Source organism: Ambystoma mexicanum, chromosome 2q, assembly GCF_040938575.1.
Source record: "Ambystoma mexicanum isolate Mex_15411 chromosome 2q, UKY_AmexF1_1, whole genome shotgun sequence".
In the NCBI taxonomy this organism is placed as follows: Eukaryota; Metazoa; Chordata; class Amphibia; order Caudata; family Ambystomatidae; genus Ambystoma; species Ambystoma mexicanum.
This window is the reverse complement of record NC_090924.1, coordinates 702,069,449-702,093,838: the sequence shown is the minus strand read 5'-3', so window position 1 is coordinate 702,093,838 and position 24,390 is coordinate 702,069,449. Positions and strand designations below refer to the sequence as shown.

At 43.7% G+C, this 24,390-nt stretch overlaps 1 protein-coding gene across 7 annotated transcripts in view; it reads left to right on the top strand.

Annotated features, from left to right (window-relative positions):
- KMT2C (lysine methyltransferase 2C) overlaps positions 1-24,390 on the top strand; it is a 2,745,351-nt gene that overhangs the window by 2,273,276 nt on the left and 447,685 nt on the right. For all 7 annotated transcript variants that reach the window (XM_069647923.1, XM_069647922.1, XM_069647921.1 and 4 more), the window contains one exon: positions 14,517-14,656. In XM_069647923.1, coding sequence (XP_069504024.1) covers positions 14,517-14,656 — 140 coding nt within the window. The remainder of the gene's footprint in view (positions 1-14,516; positions 14,657-24,390) is intronic.

Here is a 24,390-nt window from a genome sequence, read left to right as displayed (position 1 = left end):
CCTTTGCAGCTGGTCCAGAGTATGAGCTATGCATACTTACAGTTCCCAAGAAAGAAAGAAAGAAAGAAAGAAAGAAAGAAAGAAAGAAAGAAAGAAAGAAAGAAAGAAAGAAAGAAATAAAGTCTTATATAGGATACTATTAAACAGTGACATTCATATAAACGTGCAGTGTTTCAAACTTTTCTGATTTCAGTTCAAACGTTACACTTCCTCCCTAATGCAGAATACATTGCAAAATCTTTGAGGGCAACATTACAATCAGTATGTTTTGCACTGTGATCTCTGATCAAGTACACTTGACATCAATCGAGGTGAATTATGAAATGTATATTTTGACTAAATGACGTACACTGCTTGCAAGGGTATGTGTGTAAGCGGTGTGTGCAATGAAAGATTTTAATTTCCAATAAGATTGACTTTTCTTTTTTTTAAAATTAATATTCTATTCAAGGAATGTACGCAAGGTGTGAAATTAGAAGTGGAGGCACATGGATCTGAGGTGGCGGATCAGCTTGCTGGTGCGGTCGTTACAGAGAAGACCATGGTTTCACAGAAAATCAAGAAACAAGGGTAACTAAAACAATTTTGTTTTCTAGAAGGGTTTTAGGCTTGTGTTTTCTTCATAACATGTTTTTGTATTTAAATTGCCATCTACTGTATGTGTGCTATACATTGAACATGTTTTTACAACCCATCTCCTAGAGGCCCAGAAGGAAAAGGAGTATAAAGAGACAGACAACAAACGAAAGCAAAGATGCTGCTTGCCAAACAGATTTCACCATGGAGCAACTACTATTTGAGGCGCAGTGCGGGCCTGTCAATAAGCAGACTTGAGCTGTTTGTCCAATGGCCTGAAACTGAATTGAATGTGACCGGCAAAGCCAGTCAAGTGTTCTTAGACCATTGCTACAATGTAAGAACCCGACCAGATGAAACTGAATATACTGAAGATGCTTTGGAATTCCTTGCTGACCACTTGACACAATCTACACCCTCAAAAAACAGTCCACCCAATAAACATTCAACGTTGATGGTTTCTCCAATTCGTGTGTAAATAACACAAGCTGAACTAACAGAGACTGAGGCTTCAACGCAACTGACCAATGAACTTGACAAAGATCTCAACTACAGTTTGTCTGGTTTGGGCGACTGGTCCACCACAGTTGACTTTCAAACCACAATCTTGCAGGACGATTGGCTAATAAAGGAGCAGAAATACATTGTATTCGACAGCTGCCTGGTAGAGCTTATACTAATGCTGAAATGTGTCCATTCATTGAGGGGGGGGGAATATGTGGGCAGCCATTGGTGCATGTGTCTTGTGTATTACAAGGCATTCACCTGAAAATCCAAGCCAGCTGTTCCCACCTCCATGAAACATTTTCATGGTCCACTCAACTGATGCTGGGCAAAGTGCCAGCCGGAATCTACTATGTTCAGCAGCTTTACTTTTCAGTGGCTCTACTTTTAGTAAATTGTCGAGTTTGTCAATTTGTGGGAGTTCAGTTTCTTGCTAAAACACAGTACTACAAATATCGAAGAGAATAGTTATTCCCTGCTATTCGTCCAGCCTGGAAAATTGAACAAATGTCAATTGAAAGCACATTTTCTGGCAAACGGTTCAGGCTAGCTGGCGACGGACAGTGTGATAGCCCTGTTTTTTTCTTCAGAAAAGTACTGCACATAACACTTTCAAGACATGGAAACTAAAAAAATTGTGAGTGCGGAGATTGTGCAGGTGTCCCAATGTAAATCCTCTACGGCCATGGAGAAACATAGTTTCATAAAATCCCTCGAACGTCTTCAATCGAGGGGAATGCAGATAGACCTCATAGCCACTGACAGACATGTTTCAATAGCCAAGGCCATGCGAGAGCAGTTTCCAAACATTTGTCATCAATTTAATGTATGGCATGTTGCCAAATCGGTCAATAAAAAAATTACAGCTGCTGGCAACAGAAAGGGCTTGGAAAATATTTTACAGTGGTCTGTCTTTCAGCAACCATCTTTGGTGGAGCTCCAAAACCTGTGGAAATTCTACTTGAAAAAAGGCGCTCATTGATGCACCACTGTTCCACTGCCATTTCTGTGCGTATTCATTAAGCCGCACCGTGCAACCTCCTTAAGATGGTCGCCGATTCATTTGTTGACACCGTTGATTCGCCATTCGCCCACTTCCCAAGATCTATGGCCACACATGTGGACTAGCCCACCCAGTAGTGCTCTTTGAATCACCCTGCCTGAAATAAGCCCTTCTCTTGAACTGCCATACATATGTTGCCTATCTGCAAACCACTTGCATATTTTGCTTTAGCCCATTTGTGAATTGCTGGCCTATGTTGAAATAGCCTTCTTGTGAATTACCACATATGTGGGGACTAGCCTATTTGTGAACTACCTGCTCATGTTGGACTAACGTACTTGAACCAGCATAATCACTGCAGGACCTGGCCATACCAGCATTACCCAATCCCATCTTTACTCACTGATTAGACTATCAGGATTGCCCCCCATCTCCTGCTACAATACCATGAATATGAGCAAAACACAGCGGAACCAGCTACTCCTACTCTGCCTTTACTCTATAATGGCCCTTATTAACATCTCATCATGCCCACCACAGAATAGAAAACAGACTTGGATCAAGACTGCCCAGTCTCAATGAGCCCAAGACGAACGGTAATTCTACCCAAAACATCCAGCAACCATATCTGGAGCGCTTATTAATGCCAGATCCCTCGTGCCACATGCCACTGAAATTGCAGACATTCTAACCAATAGGAACTTGGACATTCTAGTTACAAATGAATCCTGGCTTCATGAGGCAGCAGGCCCTGCCCTCATGCTATCTATACCAGATAGATACCACATACTTGGAGCTGACAGACCCAATTCCAGAGATGGCGGACTAGCTATCATATCCAAAACCAACCTTGCCATTAGACTTGCTACCCCACCCGCATGCCAATCATGCAAAGTATTCACAGCCAAACTTCCTTTATCCAGCAACCATACTTTACCATCCATCTGGTATATAGACCTCCAGGTCTTGTGGGAACTTTCGAGGAGGACTTATCTAGCCTTCTGGCCAACAGCACGAAAGACTCCTCACAGATCCTATCGATGGGGGACTTTAATCTGGGCTTCAATGACCCTAATAATAAACATGCCCAATCAACAGCAGCCATATTGGCGGATCATGGCCTCACACAAATAGTTCTTACCCACACCTATATCAAAGGAAGGACCCTCGACTGGGTGGCCGAGCTGAACTGTAAAATCTCAATCACTAACATTGTCCTGCAATCATGGACTGACCACCACCTAATCACCTTCTCCTCCACACTAGAACTCCTTAGCCCTAAAACCATAGCCATGGCACCCCCACTCCCAACCAGAGGTAAGAAGGATATCACAGCAGAAAAACTACTCCCTCATCTCCATCAAAGACCTCGTCAGCAATACAGACCTTAACTTCCTAGTGGAGGTCTTTAACAACTCTGACCAAGGCACTGGACACGATCGCATCTGTCAAACTTCGCAAAAGCAGGCAGATATCACACCTTAATGCCTGGTTTACACCACATCTTAAAGAACTAAGACTCCAAAAAAGAGAACTCCAATCCACTTCGCATCACTCGCCCACTGACGAGAACAAAGCCAAGCCCACTAACTGCACCAACGTGTACTAAAAAATGATTTGCACAAAAAAAAACACGTTTAACGACAGAATCTCTAAGGCCAATTCCAACACCAAAGAATTATTCACTATCCTCCGGGACAAAATGCCTTGTCAAACAACATTGCAACTTAAAATAGCCAATAAAAAGGACTTGCTACTCCCATCTGAGCAGCAACCCACTCCTCACTCCACACCTGACAGAACCACCATACCTTTCAGTTTCACAAAAATCTCTATTCTATAGACAGAGAAAATCATACTCTCCCTAAAACCGTCGAATTGCCAGGGAGACAGCTGCTCGGCTCAAATTATAAAGGACGCGGCTAGAGACTTAGCCCGATTCATCTTTAAGCTTATTAATGCCTCCTTCATGACAAATACAGTGCATAACAACCTCAAAGAATCTGCAAACACTAGAACCCTCTATCCCGGCCAACTACAGACCCAACACCACAATCCTCTTCCTCCTCCAAAATAATTGATAGATTAGCTTACCTCCAAATTCAGGAAGGTACAGAAACGCCATTAATAGACCTTAAGACCCAAATTGATGAACTGAAGTATAATGGGAAAACAGCTATGCTGCTACTCCTTGACTTATCGGTGGCCTTCGACTTAGTGGATCATGCTGTCTTATGCAATCACCACAAGTCGGCTGCCCATTTCTCAAGTGATGCCATAACCTGTGTCCAGTCCTTTCTGGCAAACCGCACGATGAGTCTTCTCCCCTCATCCTCTGCTGACCCTGAACAAACGTCCTGCGGTGTGCCACAGGGATCCTGTGTCTCATCTACTATGTATAACATTTTTACCAACCCCTCTTCGACAAGTTGGACAGATGGGTGTCACCTACACAAATTATGCAGACGACAACCAGATCCTCATTCCCCTTTCTGGCAACTTTCTCGAGGACACGGCCTTGGTAAACAAGATATACCTCCTCATTCAGGCATGGATGGCATCCCATGGCCTCTGCCTGAACGACAATCAAACTGAGATACTGATCCTGGGTTCAGAGGCGAACCTAAACAAACTTAGCTCTAGTTAAACCTCTTTCAACATTGACAGCAACACAATCAAGGTGATGCCCGTAGTTAAAACATTAGGCTTCTACCTTGATTCCACCTTAACTCTCAAGAAACAAGTTAACTCACTAGCATCCTCAACCGCCTATACCGTCAAACTTATCTGAGCCTGCAGACCATTTCTCTCCGAAACCAGCTGCATCACTCTTGCCAATGCACTAATTATGTCCAAATTAGACTACTGCAATGCCCTGTACCTAGGCGCCAATAAATACATCCTACACAAAATTCAAAGGTTACAAAATAACGCCCTAAGAGCAGCCCTGAATATCCCTAACAGAAAGCACATCTCCAAATTCAGAAGAGAGGTCAAGTGGCTAAAAATAAACGACAGGATTCTTCTCAAAACAGTTTCACTCACCTCCAAGTGTCTGAATAACATAGCACCACCATATCTTTCAGAAAGAATAAACCGGAGAACCTCAACACGCCCAACTAGGTCTGCCAATGCCCACCTACTAGAGATTCCTAGATTCAAATGAACGGCGCCAGCTTCCCGGTCAAAGCAGCCCTATCTTGGAATACACTCCCCACAGCCATAAGAACAGAACAACCCTACCCAAAATTTAGACGCAACCAACATGTTAAACTGGCTACAAACAAATGATCATTAACACTGGACACTGCTCTAGCTCGGACTGCATCCCGGTACTAGGTACCCTATCTCTGTTTCATTTTAAATCTTGTCTTACGGTAACGTCGGCCTACGGCTTTGCCACAACCACTGTATCTGTCATCCACTGCACTATTTGACTGCAATATGTGTCCTAAAGCACCTCTGCTTTACTGTAACCCGCAAGTGGTTACTAAGCTTGTCTCTTCATGTTGTACTCATTGTATTTGTTGTAACTAAGCTTTAAGTATTTTTGTTCCTTTTGCGCCCAGCTATCTAAGGTGCACATTACCAAATAAATAAACAAACGTTCAGTCATGGACAGAAAACCAACATTTTCATGAATGTGCACATGGACCTTTATCAGAGGAGCAGGAACACAAGAAGTGGTGGTTGGTTTCATCTTCACCTCCACACAAAGCTCTTGAGAAGATCGTGTTTGATAAAACTCTTTCAAGAGACCTAAAGGGACTCACAGAATTCTGTCACACCGGAGATTTGGAGGTGTTCCACAATATGTGCCTAAAGTACAGACCCAAAAGGTTGCAACCTAGGACATTAGTAGCCGTATTAGTGCATAATGAGAACGTAGGGCGAGAACAATCGAGAACTGCAGAAAACGTTGGGATGCTTTGTTACACCTGTGCCTTTGCAAAATGAAGCAACAAATTAGTGACCAAGCCAATATACCAGGTAATGGAATTTGATTTTGTGAAAGATCTCACTTTGACTGTGTTGGCCATGCATACTCATGGATTCAATCCCAATTTTGTTCCTAGGACACATACATTGCCACAAAACATTGCAAACCAGCCCTGTCCACCTGGAGCAGAACTCGTTGAACAGTTGACTTCCCGATATAAATGATTTGCAGCGGTGTCCTTAATGTGCTCTCTATAACTTTTGGGATATGTTCCCCAATGTTTGTACATAAACAATGCAATGCTATTAAACCCGAATTTCAAAGCTATTAAACATATTAAGAAGCATCCTATTATGCAGATTTAATCCGGTTTATGATTCATTTGTTTATATCTCGAATGATAACATACATGTCTGTGGTTGCTTGAATTCTGTAAAGCTCTACATAGGTGGCCATAACGTCCAAATTGTCTTTTCAAATATATCCTCTTGGTCAACTTTTTTTAAATTAATTTTTTTAAAGAAGTGCCTGTTGTAGGATGCCGTACAGTGTAACTGTGTGTTTTGCCCCCTCCTGCTTTCGCCCCGCTCTTGTTGGTCCTTGAATGATCCGGGCACGGGAGGGTCAGATGGATATCGGCATGAAAGGAACTGTGGAGTCTGAGCTGGTGGGCTCAGGCCTGGCTGCGTGGAGGCTGTGAGTGCACGGGAATTTCACTGGAGATGAATATACACTTTAATTTATGACTTGTCAGTGTCTCAAGTTATCCTCGGAGCATGTCCCTCCGCGAGACGCGAGAACGGGGTGTGCGCAGATGTGGCAATGGGGAGTAGATGGTGTGGGTTGGCTGAGCTAGGTGCCTGGGGATGGGAGAGCTGCATTTGTAAGGGAGAGATGGATTTTCGGGCTTAGTAGAAAGATGTCAATCGGCCTATTTGAAAATGGTTTCCTAATTATCTGTTCTACTTACCCTAACTGTTGTCCAAAAATATCTAAATCACTAGCACAGATGCCAGCGAACATATTTCAAATGCCACGTTGGTCGGCCGGGCTGATCGCTCCCGTGGAGTGAAGGTCACTTCGTTTGATGTTGGTTGTGGGGAGTTCACACCGACGCGTCTTGTACAGTATGTTTTTGATTTGTGGCTTTCTTTCTCAAAAACAAAAGTTACCAGACATACATGCTCAAAACAAGGTTCAGTTGTTGTTCGACCTTTGAAGAAAGGGAGGATTTGCTGTGCATTGAAGGACGGAAGGTGTCGAATACCCGCAAAAATGATAAAGTTCACTATTTTAAAACTTGACATTGGAACAATTATTTTCATTCTATGAAAACCGTTGTTCTGAGCGGACACTCTGTTATGCCAAGAGAATGGAAATACCAAGTATAATGTACGTTTGAATGAAGACGAAAGTTTATAGTTGAACGAGTAAATGTTATGGTTTGTTGGTTGGGACATATTGTGAGGACACGCAAACACAACCTTTATGCAGGCTAGTGATATCTAAACCACTTCGTCCCATGGCATATCAGTGTGTACTATCAACGTTGTATTATTGGGTGAACAGGATTCAGAACATTTTCCAAGGGGACTTTTTTTTTTTCGCTTGTCGAAATTTTATGTTGCCAGTTCCGTTACATTTTTAAAGAAGGTAGCAGGCGCCCCTCTCTAGAAAGACCATGGCATGATAACCGGTTCTGTGTTTTTTTTTCCCACTTTGATAGTCCACAGCCATTGCTTTTAGCTCACTGTACCTTTTACAGGTGGGAATATCAGTTTGCATATCGGGCATTGTCCCGCCCACATGGGCAGTCCAGCACCAAAATGCTATGACAATTCCCTTCTGAACTAGAGTATCTACAGCAACCCCATACATGTTTCAGCCTTTTTGTGCCTCAGTGAGGTGGAGCTGTGCCTCTCTGAGCACAGTGAGCATGGAGTCCACGTCTGGGTTCCCCCAGGTTCCACCAACCCCAAGTTTGTTTCTAATGTTCCGTTATATTGCCGTCTGTGTTTGAATTTTTCTGTCAGCTTCCACATCCCATTGGGAGCTAAACCTACACCACAGCGCTTACCTCTCAAGCACATCGTAGGCTCCAATTGTACCTGCTATTTTCTGTATGTTTCCATTGTTTGTGATTTGTGTTACTTATTAGGTTTCACCCACTGCAGAATTAAAGGGTAAATGGATACATTTGAATAAAGAACGGCTACTAAAATATATTTTTTTAATGTTTTCTACACAGATAAATTTTGCCGTTATGCAAATGCCATCGTTTCCAGATTCTAACAGAAGGATTTGTCAGCCAGCAGTGGCAGATACGCCTAAATGGATGGATTTCGATTACGCTGATGTGAGACGATTACCCGGGACTGATGTGCCCTTTGGCGGTACCAGCAACAAGGAGCAACCTGTCATCGTTTACGGTGGTCTAGCAAGAAGCTGATGCCAAAGCCTTGCGATTCAAGGATGCGTCGACTGCGCCTCTTCTCCCGAAAGGAGTTAATGATACTATAACCGAAGGACTTTCAATAATTGGTAGTAAATTGTAATCACCGGATGTTCTGTGAGTGTGTTTTGTGAAATAAAACCACATTGTAAATTGCAGAGTATTGATGTTTTCTTTTAAAAATAGTGTTTTCTATTCCGATTTGGGACGTGCTGTGAGAGGATGTGTGTTGATATTCCAGGTTCTGCGTCAACTTACGTTAAGACCTAGGTGATGACTGGGTGCGTTTGGCTACGCTGCCCACTAACATCATGAAAATAGGTGGAGAATATTGCTCAGAATAGGGATGTCAGCTTCAGAGGCGGGTGATATGATTTAGTGTCGCGAGGGCAGTTGAACATAGGGCGATTCGGCAACGGATAAGATTGGCACAAGATGGCCGTGTCCTGCTTGTTGATTTCACATTTGTAAAAGTGAGGAAAACTAAGGTAAGGTGCATGGGAAATGTCTTTACGATCGATCAGTTTGCTTAAAACCACATGCCTAAACGCTCAGGACAATAACATTTTTGAGTGTACTATTCCTTTAAATATGAGGAAGTGTGTTTGAAGTGTATTTTATTGTTGCATCTTGCCCTTTCTAAAGAAAGCTTATTTTAAAACTGACTGTTCAATAAATAATTATTTTACTAGATTTTACTAGACAACCTTGAGTAGGAGTGTTAATTGGATACTTGTAATTGTGAATCTCTATGTTGCACCTCTACAGCTCACAATTACCCCTCTGGAGATAGGTCTGGCTGCACAGTCACTCTACCAACTTGTATAGTACAGACCTATACGAATAGTTGCGTGTCTATTGCCAAGAGGACATGGCTGGTGTAGTCTCCCAGAGGTTTACTACATACAGTCTTGCCTAACATTGACGTATATGTACAACAACCGACATTGCGTCGAGTCCAGATGGATCGACGGCCATATTGAGGCGCACTATGCCCCCTGTCCAATGTTTTTCTGAGCAACTGATGCTGGAAGGGACATCTATCTCATGAGGTATCTGCGGGAGAAAGCAATCTATTGAAATAAGCCTCAACAGAGACTTGGAAAAGTTGGATAACCTTACCCTGGGAAAACGGGAAAGAAACCTTTGGATAGAGAGTTAAAGAGAAAAATAAACTAACAGAAGACACTGACAACTGAAAAGACATCCGTACAGAACCAAGGGAACCAACCCTGAGTTGAGAAGAAACAAGAGTAACGAAGTATTAAGAGAACTGTATGAACTGATTCGAAAAGTCACCAGAGACTATTTGAAAATCAGTAATTGAACAGCAAACTTGTGTGAAGCAAGAACCAAGGAGAAGAGTCCTTCTCCTTCCTTAAGTTATTGAGGTAGTGGCGGGGTCAGTTAGTTTTCGTTTAGACAATGGACAGATTCCTTTAAGACATTCACTGACGAGCACCTTAGTTTGTTAGGTAGGAAATACCCCATAGAAATAGGTAAAGATAGGCATTATCCTTTTCTTTAATAAATATTCACATCTTAATGTCATACAAGAGTCTGTGTCACACTACACATAACCCATTTTAGAGCTGAGGGCAATAAGACTGCCGCTGATGGCATTTTTGCCGTCTATACAGGGGAAGAATGTCATAATACTGATGGACAACACAGTGGCCATAAACTACCTCAACAGGAGAGGAGGTGTAGGGTCACTACCCTGTGAAGGAAGGCAATGCAGCTCTGGTTGTTGGCACTGCAAGATGGAATCTCGTGATCGGCTGTTCACCTGGCCGGAGAAGAGAACACGACGGCGGACGCTCTTAGCAGGCAGAGTACAGTCTCCCACAAGTGGGAGTTGGTTCAGAAAGTCCTTTTAGACCTCTTCGCCCTTTGGGGAACCCCTCAAGTGGATCTGTCTGTGTCCAGTATCAAATGCAAACTGCTCTACTCCAGGGAATGTCCTCAGAGAAGAGCTCAGGAGGACACCTTCGTACTGCACTTGGACTTTCCACTCCTGTATGCATTCCCACCAGTTCCCGTCATTCCTCATGTCATCACTAGCTTGAGGAAGTTTGGGAAGTCCATAATCCTGATTGCTGCAGATTGCGCCAGAAGGATGTGGTGCCCGAAACCTCTGGACTTGTCCATCTGCCCTCTATTCTGTCTTCCCCCGAGAGTAGACCTACTCTCACAAGGAGGCAGTCTTCTTCACCCAGCAGTCTTTTTTAGCCAGAAATCAGAACTCTGAACCTTCACGCCTGGTTAAGATACAAAGATTGGGACCTCTCGGGAGACGTTATTGAGGTGTTGCTTTTGGCCAGAAGACAAGCAACAAAAGCAATATACCTTTTCAGTTGGAACAGGTTTAGCAGCTGGTGTAGAGCTAAAGCTACTGATCCTTTCTCTTGCGATACACCTGCAGTGCTTTCTTTTTTGCAGGGGCTGCAGGGGACTCCAGCCAAAGGCTACCTGGCAGCGTTATCCATCTTTAAACGCACGCCAGAGCAAGGCTCTTATTTTAAAATACCCATTGTCATACAGTTCCTCAAGGGACTGACAAATATTGTCCCACCGGTCCCTTTCATTGTCATGGCTTGGAATCTAAACTTGGTATTAACATTTTTGATGGGAGCTCTATTTGAACCTCTCAATTCCTGTCCACTAAGTTATTAACCTTCAAGACAATCTTTCTAGTGGCCATAACTTTCTGCTCACAGAGTGAGTTAGCTACAGGCTGTATCGTGTGAACCTCCTTTCACTACATTTTACAAGGTGAAGGTAGTCTTGAGGGTTCGCCCCTCTTTCCATCCCAAGGTGGTGTCCCTGAGTTCCATCTCACACAAAAGATTACCTTGCCGGCATTCTTTTCACTGCCTCATGCTTCCAAGGAGGAACCGAGGTTGCACAGACTGATCCAATAAGGGCCCTGAGTTTATATATTGTCAGATTGGCAAATATCAGCCAAGCTGATCAACTCTTTGTCGGTTACACTGGACAAAAACTGGGTCAAGCCACGACTAAACACACCTTTTCACGCTGGATCATTCTGTGTATTTCAGAATGTTATTCTTTGACTGGGAAAGATGTCCCTGAAAATGTAAGGATGTGTCTATTAGAGGAGTGGCTACCGCTTCGGCTCTACAAAGAGGTGTACCAGTGCAGGACATTTGTAATGATGTTAATTGGTCTTCGATACACACCTTCACAAAATATTAACATCTAGACACATTGTCGGATGAGAAAGCTGTTTTGCACACTATAAACCGGTAACAAAATCTGCTGGTCCTACTTCCTTCTATCCAACTGCTATGGGAGTCTATCAAAGATGCAGAATCTGTGGGAGGACACAATCCATTAGAAGAACAACTTACCCCTGGTAATGTTCGTTCTACTGGTTATTCCTCTTTCAGATTCCTCATTGCCCTCCCAGCTTACCCCTCTGATAGTGGATTAATTTATTTTAATATACTTCCCTCTCTTTCAATGCCCATGTGGGTTAGGTTTCCTCAAGTCGGCTGTGCCAAAGAGGGAAAAACTAGAACTGAGTCACCAGGCACAGTAGATGTTATTTTCACCAATGTCTACATCACATCCAGTCACGGAAATGGAAGCCGCTGAAGAATATTGGCCCATTTACGCACAGCGCTGTCTGCTGTCTCAAATGTTTGTGAATCTGCAAGCAGGATATCGATATATCAAAGATGAGGAATCCGTGGGAGGAACATCCAGTAGAAACAACATTACCAGGGGTAAGTAATTTGATCTTCTAAATGTGTGCTGCAGTGTAATTTAAAGTCTGTGCTGTACGTGGATAATCTTTTCTGATTGGTCCAAGGCTTGACATGACTTCAGGAGGCTGTTTTTCCCATTGTTCTTCTGTTTTCCCTGTAAGAATTAAATGTTTGGGGTTCGAAGGTGAGCTAGCCATTGTTTAATAGCTCTCTCACATTTTAGTCCCTGATTACCACATAAAGGTGCCAATCTCTGGGGGGAAAAGGGATAGTGACTCAAGTCTCTCTGGTGTTTCCCTGTCCCCTAATGGGAGTCTCGTCCTCATGGATAAAGCTTACCCCATCCCCTGGGGACTGTTGAGCTTAGCCGGCTCGCCTCCCTCATCCCAAAGGGGGTGGTTCCCCTTAGGGGAGAGGTAACTAGCTCCTTGGATTCTTCACACTGAATAATCAGTCATTGCGTAGAAAATGCTTAAGCTGTGCGTGTAATGCTAGATAATATACCGAAGTAATCCGGCCTTTTAGCAATAATGTAGGTCTCCTTTTGTAAATTATTATTGTGGACTTTGCCAGTTGCCTACCACAATCTTATAGCTCAAAAGATACGGTAAGTAGATATTTGCGACTTTTGCACTATTGTACAAGAATCTGCATATTCTGTTCCCCAATTCTGCTATCCCAAAGCGGAATTCTGCACAGATTTCCTCAGACAAGATGCAGGTCAATGCTGAGGCATGATCTGCTGCAATGGCAAGCATTGCAGTCAGTCACATTGAGCCAAACGGGAAGATTGGAGTCCATCGGCCAATGTATTCCAGCCCGAGAGGGAAACAAAACATTTAAACACGAAGTGGCCCAAACATTTGGTCACTCTTATTGACAGGAATGTTCAAGGTCTTTGACTGGGCGAAATTCCTCCAAATGAGGAGAGGCCAATATGGCTGAAACCCAGAATTCTGCATTGATGGCAAAATAGTGAGAGGTAGTGGATTGAGTGCCCAATCAACCATTCCGAACAGGGGTATGAGAAACCTGTTTTGCCCTCCTCTAATGATGTGATAGTGTATTTTAAGTGCTCAATTCAGATATCTGTTAAACTTGCAGACATTGGTTTAAATCTCAACAGAATCAACTAGCCTCTTATTCCTTCCGAGCTTCAAACATTGATCACTATTTAATTGGGCAAGACCACATATAGCTATAGCAATTGGAAACGGGAGAAGGCCGGGATTGAATGCTTTATAAAATATAATGTTAATAATAGACCTAGTGAAATGGGCACTGCCCAATTTGCAATCTTTAGATATTTTAGGCACTTGAGACCAAAGATATTGATGGTACCACAATTTACCATCACAATATTATTTATCTGTGAACAGATATTTACCAGATCAGTCATGAGCTAAGCTCCACTCCAGTGGTCCTATAAACTGTATATTTGCTCAACTCCTGCAGCAAATCACTCAGGACTTGATTAAAGACAGATTGTCAGGTTCCTATCTTGCCGCAATGACGATAAGAAAAGGAATTAAGATTGTCTGCTGCAAATTACGTTTTAATATCTGTAATAAGACCTGTATGCAGCCTAAATCTCCTAATGTCTTATTGACATAGGGGAAGCAGTGTATTTAAAGTGGACTCTGTGCTCAACATGACAAGAAGATAAAGAATTCTGATTCATAGTCCTACTCTCTCAAAGGCATAGGTCATTGGAGCTATCTTTGTCATCTACCTGCCAAAAGCCCTCATTATAATTGGAATGCAGAAGCTAGTTGTCCTGCATGGCATGACTGCAAACCAATTCTGCCAACTGGATGTTGAATGGAAAAGGCACAAGCAATTTGTGTTTTTTTGCATTGGTTAGGGCCCAAGTCCACTTTTCTCTGTTTGGTCATAGAAATTCTCATTTAAGCTTAGTTGCTAAAAGGTGATGTCAATTTGCTAAATGAAACAACTGACTGTAGAAGTACTATAGTTTAAGGGAGTGGGGAAAAGCATATCATTTTAAGGTTTTATTGATTCCTAAGTTTTATGTTGTTGTGTTGATTGATACATCAACAGTTTTATTCTGTAATTTGGAAATCGTGAAGTAATTATTCAAGAGTATATAATGAGTATATTGTTTAAGTTGATATCCAAATTAAAATATTTTCCTATTCGACCGTCCATGTTAATAGTAAGATCTTGGTGCTACTTATTTATTCATTTTGCTGTTTGGACAAAAAAACCTTGTTCGCCCATATACAAGTAATGCTGTGGTTTAGTAATTTCTCTCTGAACTTTACTAATACAATATTTCATTTGAAGCAATCCCAGGGTTGAAGGACCATAACCAGCATATTGCAAATAATACAGCGCGAAAGCATCAGTGGTGCCGTCATTGCAAAGTAGTAGTTCTTGGAAGCGGTGTACGAAAATTGCTCAGCGATCTACCGCTTCTCAAACAGGTATTGAAAAATCTAGCTTTTCCTATATGCTGACATTAGAATTAGGGTGTTTCTCAAATGATCTCTGTGTTTGTTTTGTCGTGAAAGCTTATGCAGTCAACATATTAAATGTTATCTGTAACGACGCATCTCTCATGCCATCAATTGATATTGTTTTTGTCTGATGTGTGATATATTGGAGTAGATTGTTTTTGAAAGTAGCACTTTTTTGCATGTTTGTTGTGGACTTATCCTTGAATCAAAGATCTGTAAATCAAATCTCTCTTGTCCTGTGTATACCAAGACAGGACCTGCACCTTTATTTCAGAGAGCATTGGGCAGTACCAAAAGAAATGTCAAGAATTACCACCCTACAGAGGTTTTGTGCTAGTCATACCCACCTCAAGTGGTAAAAAAACAATGAATTTGAGGAAGTGTGAATTATCGAGCAATTGTCCACTGGATTGTACTGAGGAGTTTTAAGATTCCATTGTGGCTACCCGGACCAGTGCCTCGGACTGCAGAATTTCACTGCAAAGATTTGTTTCAGTGGCTACTGAGCCAATTCTATTCAGGAACTGGTATTGTTATAGCCCACGGACCGCCGAAATCCTTATAGAGGGATCACCAACCACTCCTTTTCTGCCTTGACAAAGACTTAGGTTGAAACGCATGTTGGCTTTTCACTCCCGCACCTTGCACATTCTGTGCCAGGACTATGGTTACTATCAACCACAAATCAAATTCAAGATTTTGAATACAAACATGGTGTCCTTGACGTCCTTCGACTAGCAACAGCAACCATGGTCATCACCAATTTCTAGCGCCACTAATAAGTAGGGTTGCTTACCCACCAGTCTACAATTACCACCAGGAACTTTGGAGTTTTGGTTCCCAAGCAAACCATGAGCCAGGCTGCAGGAAGCAATTAAAACACTCATTAACTCAGTGACAGCGCAGGGGTCCGCCCTTCCTTCAAACTCCAGACATCCCTACCAAGATTCCATTGTACTTTGTCTAATCTTATACTTTGAGTAATCAATTATCTTGGTTTGTTTGGTAGTAAAATATCACTCATAGTAGCATTTAATTTGACAGCACAAGAAACTACAATTGTATAAAATGTCCTACCTGGATTTGGACCGATAGAGATTCGACATCCATTTTAATCAGCAAGTAATACAATCTAGTGGCTGGGAACTCATAACACATTTAGGACACATTCCTCCTTCAAAGTAATTGCTTGAAGTGCACTCAGTTGTAATATTGTTGAAACCTGTCTGATGTGTATTTGACCAAACTTAAATGCTCATTTTAACAAACTAACACAGTATGATGGGGTAAAACTAGGAATATCAGCACTGTAAGTAGTGCTTGTATTTTGTGCCAGATTATAAAATGACTGATATGATATCTAAAGAATCTGAACACAAACATTCCTGGACAGTATTTTCCCTTGCTAAAATATGTCACTAGGAAATTGAATTATGGCTGTGGTGTACTCTTGACACAACCACCCTCTCCCTTTATTAGAAAATGGCAGATTCTCTAGATACTCTTTCGATTGCCTTTGTCGCAGATGTTCCCATCGTCAGTCATGGGCAATGTTGTTGCCCATGTAAGGACGTTTATTAGGTCCTAAATAGTGACATGCTTTCCTGAAGAGTTTCTGGACTGCAATTTGTTATTCCATCAACTTTGTTTTCAACTTTTCCACAACAAGAAAAAAATCAAATGAATTCAGGCTTAAGAGCAGCCAACAGGTGTGTCAAATAAGTGAAAGCTTGTCAATTGATCACTGAATGATTTCTGCTGTTGGAGGGTACAGGGTGTGGCTCGCCAATCTTCAGTGGCCCTGCTTCCTTAACTCTGTCATACTGGGTCAGTGGTACTAACTGCGATTAACAGTAGTGGCAGGCCATTTTCCCGTAAGGTCCTTCCCATTTAAGTTCAGTTTGGCTATGAGGGTATTAAAGTACATCTCAGTGGTCACTGCATACCCCTAGATTTGAGGTCCTAGCTATCTGCCCTGGCAATGAAGCCCTTCAGAAAATCAACATTTCCTTTGGTTAGACAGTTCTCTTTGAGACTTTGTGTAAAGCCTTAATCAGCTATGGTTGTGGCTTGTTTCTTTTCCCTATTATGAGAATTCTTGGAAATGTGCTAATTCCTCTCTACCTTGGAGACCCCTCCCAGCACCTCGGAGACCCCCAGCACCTTTTTGAGGACTTTAACAGTGAGACCCTTTTTCCCCACTCTCTCATGTATTTTTCCTATGAGATGGACACTGTTTCTTTTCGTTGTGGAGTCTGACAAGCTCCATAGGCATCATCTTTTCACATTGTGACACACTGCACCTTCAGTGCAGTGGCACAGGGAAGTCTTTCAGATTTCCCAAAGGTTTAAATACCTTTCTCTTGGATAACTACTGTTTGCAAGAGCAGTAAAGTGAAACTGACTTTACTTCGCTCTGTAACTTTATAGACCCAGCACGCATCTTACAGTAGGGTGCTGGAGGCCTTACTTAGTATCCCCTTTGCCTAGTTTCTGATGTAACATTTTTATGTTACCCTTGCCTCGATAAAAGGCTGGTGGCAGTGGTTTACTTTTAACTACCATGGTGTGCTATTAGCACGGGCTGCGTTTACAGCTACGGTAGAGCACCCAAGGGTGCAATTTCTGTCAAAATGGCTCTGGTCTTCTTTTTTCGCCATTTCTTTGTAGAAAGGTCCTTCTTGAGATTTACTCTACACGCCAAACCAGGTTTGGTCCCTTTGTTCGTTTTGTCTTTGGCGGTATTCACGAGTGAAGCCCGCCTCTGGCTCCGGTATGTCCGATGGGGGCAGGAAGTGAGGGAGGTGCCCGAAACTCCCTGTTCTAATCCCCTTGGTTACAGGAATGCACCCAAAGGTGATTGGCCGGCTGGCTGTGCGGCAAGGAAAGCCCACCCTGCTGTTGACTGGCAGCTAAGCTGGAATGAATGGGAGAAACCTGCGTAAAAGGCGATGCTTTTTGGCTTGGAAGGCAGAGTCGACCAATGGACGAAGGAATCCGAAGAAGAACTTGGAAGAGACACCTGATGCAACTCCTGGACCGTTGGTTGGCCCGGTGAAGCCCTGCTACTGTGCTGAAGCTCCGAATTCACCTTGACTAGAGAAGCCCTGCAAAAACGACTTCTCCCCTTGAGTTGGTGGGACCAATCAACTCCAGAGTAAGCCCGTCTGGACATCTTCTTGAAGCTGGTTGCTGGAACCGAAGAGCCAGGGAGGGAAATAACAGATTGTGTGCATTGCTTTGAAGTTGGCCAAGAGCTCCAGGAAGCAGGACTGACTGACTGAGGCTGAGCCATCTCAACAGAGTGCTGGACCCCAGATGCAAGGAAAGCCCCTCTCGACAGCCAAGAGTCTGCGGTGGTGCTTTTTGCAGAGACGCAAGGAGCTGAAACCGCAAAGAGCCACTCAATAGAAGTGGGTCCTTTTCTGTCGCCGACCGTCCCGTTGGGTTGCAGGAGTCCCCAGAAGTCCTCCCTCTTGTCACCACAACTGAGGCCCAGGAACAGGATCTGCACAGCCGTATAGGAACAGAAGCCAGCTGAAACCATTTCTTCTAACCAAAGTGTTGGGCAGAATTGCATGCATTACCCTCTGGGACCACCACATACAATTAGGACTACAGGTGTAAGCAAAACCAACCTTTGGTATAAGCCTTTACTACAGTTTGTGGTAACGAGCTGAGCAACCAGGCTTATCTCAAGAGGGAATGTGAGCAGTAAATGAAGTTACACAGAGGTCTTACAATCACAGTGGTTCAGGTAGACACTTAAACTCAAGGTTTCCTGGTAAAATATTTATACATTTATTACACAATCATTTAGAAAACATTCACTAGAAGGAGGAAACTTAATATTATACACAAATATACTTCAACACAAAAGCAATATGTTTCTGAACAATTTAAGCTCCCCTGAAATAGGAGCCAAAGGGCATTTAAGTCACTTTAAATGGGAAGGCAAAGGCACAAGTTAATAGAATAGATCACAAATACTTTCTTATGCAGTGCAAATAGTTTCAGTTCACTAGAGGACTCAATTCAGTTCAATAGGCTTAGGCCAAAGTGTCTTGGATAGGAAAGAGCAGTTCTTATAGTAAACTGTAAAGTCTTTGCCAAAGTTCTCAGAAGTAGTTTGTACGAAAAAGAATCATATGTTGGGTCACAGACTGATTAGGCCTGCAAGTTGACAAAGTTCCACAAACTTTCACCGCAAGGGTTAAGTTCTCTCAATCGGGTTGGCACAGTACCTTAAAATGAAGAACAAGATGCAGCTGAAGACGTTGGTTCCTGGCAGTTCCTGCAGATCTCACTGTTCCTGAGCCTCAGTCATGGGGACAAGTGGGAGGACGTTGGGGGACTTGTGCACAGAATCATCAGAAAACGCTGCCAAAATGGAGCTACTTCAGTTCCAGTAGCTGTAATTCAAGCACACAAGCTGGTGTCCCTCTCCCTGGTTAATCCTAACCAGCCTTCGGAATAGTATCTAGGTGGCTTACGAGTTGATTGGTCCCAACAACTCAAAGGAAGAAGTCTTCCTTGACGGAGCTTCTCTGTCGAGATGAACTTGGCAATTTGGACCTGCAGCAGGGCTTCACCGGGCAAACCAACGGTCCAGTGGTTGCATCAGCTGTCCTCTTCCGGCTCGTCTTCGGTTCTTTCGTTCCAGTGGTCGACTCTGCCTTCCTAGTCCAGAGACTCTGCTTTTAAACAGTTTTCTCCCTTTCATTCCAGCCTAGCTGCCACTCACCCAGCAGGGTGGCTGTCCTTTCCGGACAGTCAGCCAGCCAATCACATCAGAGTGTGTTTGGGTCTCGTAGGAGACTAAGCACAGGGAGTTTCAGGCACCTCCCTCACTTCCTGCCCACCCCAGACACTCAGACGCCAGAGGCGCTTTTCAGTCCTGAAGCCTGCCAAAGGCATAGAAACAAAGGGACCAGATCTGGTTTGGCGCGCAGAGAGAAACACTAGAAGGACCTTTCCAAAAAGAAATGGCGAAAAAAGAAGACCGGGAACAGAGGTCGAAGTGGGCAGGAGCGGTTCTCCTATACTTTTTATTTTTAAGTTTCACTGTTCCTATACTTTTATTTTCAAAATAAACCATTCTGGAACGGTTTAGTTTTAAAATAAAAGTCTTGGAAGAAGTTGAAGCTTGCACTTCAGGGCACTGCACTGAACATTCCCTTAAATAACAGCTGTGTTTGTTTGGGGGTTTGGTTTGCGTGCGGGTGGGGCGCAGCGATGGGGTTTGTGGAGAGCGGGGCAGACCGGCAGGGAACATAGCTCCACTACTTCTTTCGTACACTTCGACCACTGTATAGGAAGATAGTGTGTGCTGGGTCTAGGAATTTAAAAAGACTAGTAAAGTCAGTTTAACCTTACATTCTCTGAGAAACAGCAATTTATCACAGAGAAGGTATTTAAACCTCTGGGAAGTCTTAAGACATCCCTGTGTCACTGCACTGAAGGTGCCGTTTAACACATGAAAAGATGATGCCTATGGAGTTGTCTAAAACTCCATAATAAAGAACACAAGAGTAAAACCCACATCAAAATACATGAGTGGGGGAAAAAGGCTCACACTCTTTCCAGGTAAAAAAAATCAAGTCCTCAAAATCCAGCAAAGTTGCTGGGGGGTCTCTAAGGTGAAGGGAATTAGCACATTCATCAGAATTCTCCCTAACACAAAGGTACTGTACCGTCTAAGAACTTACCTCTTGTTGTGGTACCCTTACCTAATCTCAGTTGAGACTTGTCTTGGTTGCTTCTGTAGAGTTGCTAATAGCTTCTTTATCTCACAAACCTAATCAGCTTGTGGCCCTACATTGTTTTCTTCTTTTCTGCGAAGACTTCTAAAACATTGTGGAAGACTTTTACCTACCTGTAAGAAGTGCTTCAGCCCACCTAGACTTTTGTCCAATTGAATTTGGCCTGGCCTGGCTTCCTAAATGACTATTCTTCCCTTTGCCTTGTTGTGTTGTCTTCTTCCAGGAAGGGGGTAACTTAATTTGCATTGGGGTTGCCAAAAGTACTTACCTGCTTCAGAATATCTGTGTGATCTTGTTGTGTTCTAATAACCTTTTTCTTTGACATACCCCTAAATATTGCTCTACAAGCAACAGTGATATATTAATGGCCACAGTGTCCTAGCTATTTAAGTCACCTGAGGGTGTAGGAAGTGTCTGTGTGCCATCCCAAATGGATATTTGCTGATTTAGAGAAACTAAGAGGGTGTATTTTGGAATGTTAAATTTGGGTGTTACTGTTATATTGCCCCTTCTGAAGAAGGCTTACTCAAACTGACTGTTAAATTAGTAATTGTTTAGCAGGAAACCTTGTGTATAAGAGTTTATTTGAATACTTGTCACTGTGAATCTGTCTAACTCCCCTACTGCTCACATTGACCACTCTTGAGATGAGCCTGGCTGCTCATCACGCTACCAACATGTGTAGTACAGACTACTTATACCAAAGGTTGGGTTTTTTTTGCCGGGAGGTTAAGGTTGTTGTAGTGCAGCCAAAGGGAACTGTTCCAAATATTGCCTAACATGAGTATACAAAGCTTACGGTATATAAACAATGTTATGTTAATACACTCATATGGAGCAAAAGGCACAAGGGCATTAAAGCACTGAAGTAACCAAGCAAAGATTCCAAGGTTTCACCTCCATAAGGGTTATTTTTTATTTTTGGGGTCTATTAAAACAAGTGTTACCACAGAAAACACTAATCATGCAAATGATTCACTGGAACGTGTCTCAATTACGAAGAGTGGGCTTGGTGCTCACTTCCTAATGGTTTAGTGGTCTGCCTAGGGTGTGATGCATGCTTACCAGATGTTAGGGAGAATTCTCATTTCGAGTGGATTGTGTCCTGCAACGTATTCTTCATCTTAAATGTATTCCATCCAGCTTTTGCTGCTTCGGAAAATAATTTTGGCAGAGGGTGCTTTGAGTCGATATTGCAGAGTCGATGGTCCCTCGAAGGCCTCCGTCGAGGGTGACGTCATCGGGTGTATAGGTAGCACGCGTGGCGCCCGTTGGCCTCAGTTCTGTTTTTCTGCAGTATATGTTGCTTTGGAGATTCGGCGCGCCTCGAGTTCTGTGAGAATAGCAAATAATACGAATATGTCCTCATCGATGCCGACCACGACCCCGAGATCCGGTTTCAAAAAGTGCAAGTCGTGCCGTTCAAAAATGTCGATCACAGACCCGCGCCGAGAGTGTTTGTGGTGCCTTGGAGAAGGCCACGTCATGGAGGTCTGTACGAAGTGTCAGGCGATGACGGGGAAGGCCTTGCGAGAGAGGAGGGGAAAACTACAGGTAGGTCGCAAATCCGACCGTAAAGCCTCTAGTGGCGAGTCGAGGTCCTGTGAGGAGAAATCTCGATGCGAAAGGCATCGGTCCAGGTCCCGAAGCGATTCCCATCGCTCGTCGTCTTTGACGAAAAAATCGAAGAAACAGCGCCACAGGTCCCCCTCCACCTCGTCCTCGGACGAATCCCCAAAAAGGATGAAATGTCCCACTAAACATTCATGGGAAGCATTCAGGGTCAAAATGATGGAGGTGTTCGAGAAAGCGGCTCGCTCCGACACTCACGCGGCCTCGAGCCCGGGTCATCGAAAGAGGAAGGATAGAGAACCTTCTAGGACGCCGAGCGAGAATAGCTGCTCGAGTCGACCGCCCAAGATCACCGATGCCGTCCGAGACCAAACACACCTCAAAGGGCAAGTCTTCGAAGAGCGCCTCGAAGACTGGTATTACGTTGACGCCTTTGTCAACATCGACCCCGAAGCCTTCGGCGCCGAAACCTCCAGTTCTGCAAAATCAGCCAGAAAAAGAGAAGGCTACAAGACTGTAATGCTTTCAGGACCCATTAATACTCCTCCTCCACCTCTCCAAGGAAAGGTTTTCAAACCTCTTCCTAGGAAGGAGTTCTTCAAGTCTCTGACCTAAATTTTTGAGGAAGTCTGATGAGGAGAAATGTACCTTTTGGGCTGGAATATGGCACCCCAAATGTCCCAGAATGCCTGATTTCAGAAGAAGGCAGGATGAGGGATTTGGTTGAATCACTACACAATGCAAGTGGTATTGATACATCTGAAAATGACTTTGGTAGGCCAGAACCAGGAGAACATGCCAGTCCATCATTTTTACGCTCACCTGGTATCCACAGGGACGCCACCCAGCCGGGTTACTCGCTGGTATGCTTCTCAGCTTTGCCCTGATGTAGTCTGCGGGGAAGGTTCTGCCTTGTGCTAGAATTAGGCGTGCTCTCTGTCCTGCCTTCTTTGCAGGGGCGCGTTGTCTTTCATGGGCGAGTGCGGTCCCGTTACTTCACCGACGCCAGCTTGTTTGATATTGTTCAGGTATGTCTTATTGCTGTTCTTTAGTTTTGTTGCTATCCTGCATGCCTTTCTTTGTTTAAAATGTCTTTTTTCTCCCTTAGGTATGCAGAGCTTCAGCGCGGCGAACTGGCTTGGTTGAGCCCCGCTGGTAAATTATGGCGCATTAAAAGCGCTATGACGCGGTATGTAAGCGCTATGCGCAGCGCTGCAAAGTCTTGCCTTTGCTAACCTGTTTTTTCCTTCCTTGTAGGTCGCAGTGTTCTTCAGCGAGAGTGGAATGTCCGGAGTGGTGCCAGCCGGGAGTCGACCAGCCAGGTAAGCCTTTTGAGCAGTTCGTAATTTGTAAATGTCTCTACTGCTTTCTTTAATGTTGCCTCTACCTTCCTCTTTCAGGTCGTTCTGTCCGGGAGGCGTGCAGATTCGAGGAAGCTGTTCTCACTAGCTGCGAGTGTTTAAAGAGGAAGACTGCAGATAAGATACTGGTGCTAATGATATTCCTTTTGTCTCCTTGCAGGTTCTGCTTCTCTGAGGTTCGAGGGAATAGCTGGACACGGTGAGCGTCACGTTCCAAGCTGCAAGGTAACGCGAAGCATGTTGTCTTGCTCGGGTGTGGTTTAAATAGCCCCAACAAAATAGTCCAGGTAAAGTAGTCACTAGGCTACCACACCCAAAACACTAGACCGCATAGCTTGGTTCTTAGGAACCAAGCTATGTGGATGCCTCCATGTTGGCCGAAAATACAATAAAGTAGTTCCCAAGCACATTGTTTTTCATGGTGTATGAGCCTGGCGCCATAGGCTCCAGGACTGGCCCCATGAGGGCTTTTGAAGAGGATGCCAGGCTCTAGAGGCCAGATTCCTGACTCCACCTGGCCAATGGGTTTGCCAGAGGGGATTTTGGGCGAGGATTGTGACAATCATACCGTCAGCTAATGACAAAGGTAATAGATTATTTAGGATGGGCCAGACCTCCAGCCCAATTCATCCAAGATGATCTAACGGACATATTGGATCAAGGTCCTACTGAAGACCTAATACTACCTTTTCACGTAGCCTTGCAAAATAGGGTGGCCAAAAATTGGGAGACTCCGGATTCTATTCCACCCGTGAATAAATCCCTTACTTCAAAATACCGCTCGGCCAGTAGCGACCCCGGCTATCTAAACATCCCACTCCCGAGAGTTTGGTTATAGAGGCAGCCACATCTTCTAACAAACTGGCGTACCCTTCTATCCCTCCGGATGGGGACGATAAGCGTGTGGATGGCCGGGCACGGAAGGAATTTTCAGCTAGGAGTATGGCGTTAAAATCAGCCAACTCCACATGTGCCTTGGCAAAGTTTTCGTACGTTCTGTTGGAGT